The sequence below is a fragment of the Alosa pseudoharengus genome, unplaced genomic scaffold, assembly GCF_046254945.1.
Source record: "Alosa pseudoharengus isolate Yale_2024_CS ecotype anadromous, Long Island Sound unplaced genomic scaffold, YU_APseudo_1.1 YU_APseudo_1.1_scf_8, whole genome shotgun sequence".
Lineage (NCBI taxonomy): Eukaryota > Metazoa > Chordata > Actinopteri > Clupeiformes > Clupeidae > Alosa > Alosa pseudoharengus.
Genome location: NW_027468870.1, coordinates 17,148,607 through 17,155,628, shown reverse-complemented (window position 1 = coordinate 17,155,628; position 7,022 = coordinate 17,148,607). Strand labels below are relative to the sequence as shown.

General features: G+C 46.4%; 1 protein-coding gene across 1 annotated transcript; it reads left to right on the top strand.

Annotated features, from left to right (window-relative positions):
* Positions 1-2,832: 2,832 nt before the first annotated feature.
* On the top strand, positions 2,833-6,631 carry cnih2 (cornichon family AMPA receptor auxiliary protein 2). The gene is made up of 6 exons (XM_076274411.1): positions 2,833-2,913; positions 5,169-5,237; positions 5,620-5,667; positions 5,870-5,982; positions 6,357-6,500; positions 6,604-6,631. The coding sequence occupies exons 1-6, from the start codon at positions 2,833-2,835 to the stop codon at positions 6,629-6,631; spliced, it is 483 nt and encodes a 160-aa protein (XP_076130526.1).
* The last annotated feature ends 391 nt before the right edge of the window (positions 6,632-7,022 follow it).

Here is a 7,022-nt window from a genome sequence, read left to right as displayed (position 1 = left end):
CATCAATTATTTGACAAAGGTGTGAAGCTGATTTGCCTGATATACTATGATTATCAACTGTCAGCAAAACGCTGTAAATAAATATGATATATGATTCATACTTTGTCTAAGGTTGTAGTAGTCCCAGATAGCTTCATTAGTATGTGCAGTCATCCCTGACAGAACATGAGCATAAAACTAATAATATCCTATTTGTTCATAACCCCCGTCTCCTTTCCTGATTTAGCGTCTGTGTGCATATGCTTTATGTTTGTGTGTGTGTGTGTGTGCATATGTGTGTGTGCATATGCGTGTGTGTGTGTGTGTGTGTGTGTGTGTGTGTGTGTGTGTGTACAAAAGAGAATGAGAGCCACAGTGATGGTGATTAAGTCAGAGTAGAGGAGATAAACCTGGTAGATTGATTTCAAAAGGGAGCAGTATTGAGCAGGTGTCCCTGGGGGGCCTGAGGTTACTACAGAGCCTAGGAGGGGTGGCGTGCGTGCGTGTGTGTGTGCGTGTGTGTGTAGTAGTAGTGTATGGAGCCTAAAGAACAAAGCATCTGCTTGGGTGATTATGCATGCCTGTAGGGCTGCCTGCCTAGAATTAATACTCCATAGTTGAATGGCTGAACTGTTACTGGGTAGATGGGGAACAGTTGGGGCTCGTGGATAGAAATAATGTGATAAGAAGGAAAGAAAAAACAGACAGACAGGAGAGAGAGAGAGGGAGAGAGAGAGGGAGGGAGGGAGAGAGGGAGGGAGGAAGTGAAAGAGATGAAGGGAAGCCAACTGAGATGAAAAAATGATTCGGAGCTCCCCCTGCCCCCTCACATCTCTCTTGGGAGGGAGGGAATACGGCAAACAGAGGGAAGAAATCGACAGAAAGACTGAGACGGCAAGAGAGAGAGAGAGCGAGCGGTTGAATGTGTCGGTGATTACGACCCTGGTTTAGCCAAGACCCGCAGCCTCCTCAGCCACCGAGCCAGAAGAAGGACCAGTGGAGGGGTGGGGGGAAGAGAGAGAGGAGAGGAGCATGTTTCAGGGGTTGCCAGCAAATCGTCTCCATCCCTTTGTGAAAAGGCAAGAGCGGAGGAGAGGCGCTTAAAAGAGAGAGAGAGAGAGAGAGAGAGAGAGAGAGAGAGAGAGAGAGAGAGAAAGACAGGGAGGAGGTTCAGGAGAGGAAAAAAGGAAAGGGGAATCAATTAACTTCAAGACTTCCGAGGGACGTCAGGGTTGTTTTTTTTCTCCCTCTCCTTTTTTAATCTTACGCAAAGCAAACCTGTTCCACTGAATCAAGCCTTATCTCCAACCGCTCGGAGTCTCCTCTTCTTCAGCTTCCTCTGATGTTATTTAAGCAGGCGGCGAGACGCTGACAAGTGCACAGAGATTTCGCTGATGGACGCAGCCCGGCTCGACAAAGTGTGGCTCCTGCAACCAAAACTGACATGGTGTCGACCCAGATTGTCGACGGGAGGGAATGACGAGACGAAGCGGCGCTCTGGAAAACACTGACAGGCGCGCGTGGCTCTTCCAAGCACCAACGCAGGTACACAGGCGCACACGCTGAGCTTGAAATCACCTTTCTGTCGTTCGCTCTTGCTCTCATCAATATCACTCCATCTTCATTAGATTTCTCAGCATTTGTAGGGCACGACACATCCATCTGTCACAAGTGTAGAAGTAGTTTACCAGTTTTTTTTTCCGTGAGCATCCATTTTTTTGTGTGTGAGCTCTACGCAGGAACATAAAGAAGTTTAGTATGTATTATTCACTGTTGCATTTTTTGACATTTTGTTCTTTTATATGAGGGACTGTTTACACCTACTCTGTACTTGTTACAGATTGTTACTGTGATCCAATTGAAACACATGGTGTTTTCCTGTGTTTTCAGCTAGAACTTGTACTTGATTTGAACCTCTTTTGGTGTTTTTTATATAAAATTACAGCATACATAGAGAAGCTTGGCACTGACAGTAGAGCATTCTGCTATTTTGTACACAGCGTTCTATTGATGCCAAAATTACAAAAAGCCATAGCATTTGCCATGACAGTCGGTTTAACTTTACAGACTGCCGGGAGCCATATTTAATCTGTCACCAAAACCAACAGTACAATGAAGATGAATGCCTCCTGCCACCTGAGAGGGTGCCTGGTGTGCCAGTAAAGCATTTCATAGAGGGGGGGTAAAGTGTGAGGTACATATCGACTTGACAGAGAGCTGGGGTTTTGAAGAGGGAGGGGAGACAGGCTTTCAAAGAGACTCCCAGTTAGGTCCACAGAGCCAAGAGAGGAGGGAGGGGAGAGGAGAGAGGGGGGGGGGTGATCAGACGAGAAGAGACACACAGACCAACAGCACATCTGTCAGTGTTCCTGGGCACGCTCAGGAGACAGAGGGGCTATGCGCGTCCCGTAACATCGCCGAGACGCAGGCGTGACACACACAAGGAGACACACACACACACGCGCGCGCACACACACATACGTTCTCAGGAGGACAAGTAGACTTGAAACAGAGAACGAGGGAGAAGGTGGAGTCCCCTGCGAGCAAGCTGAGGTCCCCCTGCCTGGCTCGTCATCTGGGGAACCGGGAGAGGGGGCGACCGAAAACGGTCGTGAGAAAAGAAAAAAGGGAAAAGGAGCAGTAAACAAAAGAAAGAAAAAAAAAAAAAAGAAAGGAATAGTGGGACCGACAGAGCGGAGAGAGGAAACCTCCCAGGCGGAAGCCTCCAGCATTCTGGGCAAGGGGACACCCCCCCCCCACCCTTTGGCAGAAACGGAGAGAGGGAGAGTCGGGGCACGTTCCCCCCTCTCCTTCTCGACCCTGGACGCTGACAGGCTGGCCGCTGGCACAGCCATGGCGTTCACCTTCGCGGCCTTCTGCTACATGCTAACGCTCGTGCTCTGCGCCGCGCTCATCTTCTTCGTCATCTGGCAGGTGAGTGTGTGCAGTGCTGCCCACCTGAAGTTTCAGACACACACACACACACACACACACACACACACACAGACAAACACACACACACAAATGTAATTTTGAAATACACACCCAACACATATGCAATATGTGCAACATGCTCATTCACATTTAGAAAAATGCAGTGCCACAAATGAGTATTCTATAGATGGTAGTTATTTGTTGATCCAGAAAAGAAAAAATAACCGGACAGTAAAATTTGATATATATAAAAGTTGACTGTGACATGACCTGTCAGGAAAAAGTGTTGTTGATAAAAAAAATGTATATCCAGTGTGTGTATGGGTGTACAAATGTGCAGTATACAGTATGCTGTGTGAGAGTGTGGGTTGTGTGTGTGTGAGTGTGTGTGTGTGTGTGTGCCCTTCTCATCCCCTTCACCTGTATATGAATCAGTCAAACAGTGTGAGTTGTTGTCATCCTGGCCATTACGGTGTCAGAGTGTGTGAGCAGCAGCCGGAGATGAGTCAGTGTCTCGGTCTGATCAGAGCCAGACCCCGGCCGACTTTAAATAACCGCAAGAACACACGACATCAAAAAATAAACAGCCTCAAAGTCATAAGTACACATCAAACTATGACTAGTATAAAATGGATCGATATCAGCACCGGAATCAGAAACTTAGAGCAGAGGAATGTGACAGAAAGGGAGAGAGAGAGAGAGAGAGAGAGAGAGAGAGAGGGAGAGAGAGAGAGAGAGAGAGAGAGAGAGAGAGAGGAAGAGATGAGGAAAACAAACAAACAAACAAACAAGAAAACAAGATATCACACTAGTCATCTGATCTCCTACAGTCTGCAGAGTAATGAATGAAATGTACAGAGGTGTCTCTGGGGACTGCAGACTGGAAAATAATCTGTATTCTGCATGTCTACATCTGAAGGCGCATCCAGACATCCGCCATGAGACCTCTCACCCTCTCTCTCTTTCTCTATCTCTCTCTCTTTCTCTCTATCTATCTATTTGGACCCTCCCACCCTCTGAGTGTCTGTGCTTTTGTTGAAGCAGGGTTTTCATTGGCCCTGGAGGATTGGCGTGGAGGGAGTTTCTTGACCATTGAGGAATATATGCATGAAATGACGGCGCTTTGACTAATAGGCGAGGTGGGAGAAAAATATGAGTCACTTGGAATGGGAGTAGAAGTGTGAGAAAGCAAGGAATAAAGGGAAGGAGAGAGAAAGAGAGGAACGAGGGAGATAGAGGAAAGATAGAGGAGTGAACGTGTCCGTCTGGCGTGTTATTGAGAATGCTTATCAAACTATAATTTACTTGCAGGCCCCCATCCCCCCCTTTCAATCCATCACACCCCCCCCCCAGACTCCCACCGCTACTTCTCACCCTCGCTACTGAAACCCCCACCATTACTGTAGCTCTCTCAGCCAATCAGACACACTAGTCACTTCTATAGTAACCATGGTGCTCGCTTAAGGGCTCCACAGATCACCATGGAAACTGCATCTGTTTACATAGCTGTATAAAAATAAGAGGGTGATATAGAGTATAGAGCTATGTGTGCAAAAAGGTGAGAGGAAAAAAAGGCAAGCCTGAGATTGGGGACCCGTGTGAAAATAAAAGGGTAGGCCTATATTTGTGTCATGCATATGAGAGAGAGAGAGAGAGAGAGAGAGAGAGAGAGAGAGAGATGAAGGGGATGTAGGGAACCCTTTGTTCAGCCTGTGCATACTTCAGAGGGAGGAAAACAGTCCGGCCCCTTTCTGTGCTGGTTTGAGCAATTTGTGTAATCATCAACATTTTCACTGCCTTGGAGCCCTACAAAAAAATGCTCATTAAGGGGAGAGTTAGCGATGCTACACTTCCGCTTCAGAACACTTTCATCAAAATCTGGAGGAACTCTACCAAGTCATGCTTGTGTATTTACATCATAGGCTATATGTTCTGAGGATAAAAAAAAACAGCCACTCATCTCTGTGTTTGCCCCCGGCTGTGTATACAGGATAATAAGTAAAGAAAAGAAAAACAAGGTGACCTCCCAGGGCCTAACCAATAAGGACAATGAAGTGCCTGTCAATCAAGTGTCTTAGCCAAGGCAGCGTAATGGCATGTGCACAAATGGAGGGACTCTGGGGAAAGACTGAAGCCAAAGTGGGGGTGGGAAGTTGTATTTCCTTGGCTGTCAGGTTTCGAAACAGATAACTTCAGCCCATATCATCGAAAGCTAACTCCTGACACGCGCCACTCTCTCTCTCTTTCTCTCATAGATCATTGCCTTCGACGAGCTCCGTACAGATTTCAAGAACCCCATCGACCAGAGCAACCCAACCAGAGCAGTAAGGCCATTCACAGACACACCACACAGACACACGCTTCAGCTGCTTCACTTGAGATATGGGCAATGGGATTCAGATGAATGCATGCCAACACATAGGCTCAAGCTAAGCGTGCACAGACATACTATATAGACAGACCACACACACACACACGCACGCACGCACACACGCACGCACGCATGCACACGCGCGCGCGCACACACACACACACACACACACACACACACACACACACACACACACACACACACACACACACACACACACAGCCTAGTTTCAAATGCATCTTAATGTTCCCTACAAAGTGAATCCGTTTGATGTATTTGATGAACGATTTGATGAATCTGAAATACATGAATCATTTTGTCTTTCTGTGATCTAGAGGGAGCGAATCCTGAATATAGAGAGAATCTGCAACCTGCTGAGGAGGGTAAGAGAAGGGTGGGGAGAGGAGAGGAGAGGGAAGAGTCTGGGAACATTTCAATGTGTCTATTTTGAGGACTGTAACTGATTGATTTATGTCCTCCCTCTCGGTCCATGGCATGCACACATAGTCATTATCTCTCTCTCTCTCTCTCTCTCTCTCTCTCTCTCTCTCTCTCTCTCTCCCTGTGCCAATCTAACTCTCTCAGTTGGTGGTTCCAGAATATTCCATTCACGGTCTGTTCTGCTTGATGTTCATGTGCGCTGGCGAGTGGGTCACCCTGGGTCTGAACATCCCCCTGCTCTTCTACCATCTCTGGAGGTAGGTAGCCAGCCAACTGCATTCACCAATTGCATTCACATGTGAAGAGGTTTTATGTAGTATTGGGGCAGTTATCAATTATCAAAAATCACACATACAGTACATGGCTTTGTAAGAATGGATGCTCTCAGCGGCATACTGTGGCAAATGTTACAGCAATCAATAATTGAGGATGCCATCCTTTGCTGGGTATATGCCATTTTGGGTTTATGCATGATGGTTACATATGCTATAGGGACGTGCACCATGTGCTATCTGTCACCCTATCATATTCTCACATCTCTCTTCCTGTTCTCTCTCTCCTGTTTTTTTCTGTCCCTCTCTTTTTTGTCTTTTCTTGTTTTTTTCTTTCCCGTGATATAAACCACTTACAGGTTTTTCCACCGGCCGGCTGATGGTTCGGAGGTGATGTACGACCCTGTGAGTGTCATGAACGCAGACATCCTAAACTACTGCCAAAAAGAGTCCTGGTGTAAGCTGGGCTTCTACCTTCTCTCTTTCTTCTACTATCTTTACAGGTGAGTTCATCTCGAGTGAGGCTTTAAACCATAAATGGTCATTTTCCAGTGAATTCTGCAATACACTCACAGTAGTGTTTTTATCCTTTCCCTCTTTTTTTAGTATGGTCGACGCTTTGGTGAGCTTCTAAAACCGAAAGCTGAGTTAAAACTAGAACCACAAAAACGACAACAACAACCACAGTAAGAATAAAAACAACAACACCAACAAGACCAACCAAGGATGACCGGAACAACAACTCAACACCGGAGGACAATAATACCGCAGGTTTTGGAGCAATGCTGTGCACACCTCTTCTTCAACTATCCATCGCACCATCAGAAAACTCTTGTTCAACTCCTCCTCAGATCTCTCCCGTGGACATGGACTGAAAGAAAGTGAAGCAACATAAATCAATGTGGAAAAAAAAAACAATCATTGTGAGAGCAAAGAAATGAAGAAGTCTTTGCTAAGCTAGCTCAGACACTGCCATTGAATGACTTGAGAGAATGAGAGATGGAGATAGAGTTGAAGAGAAAGAG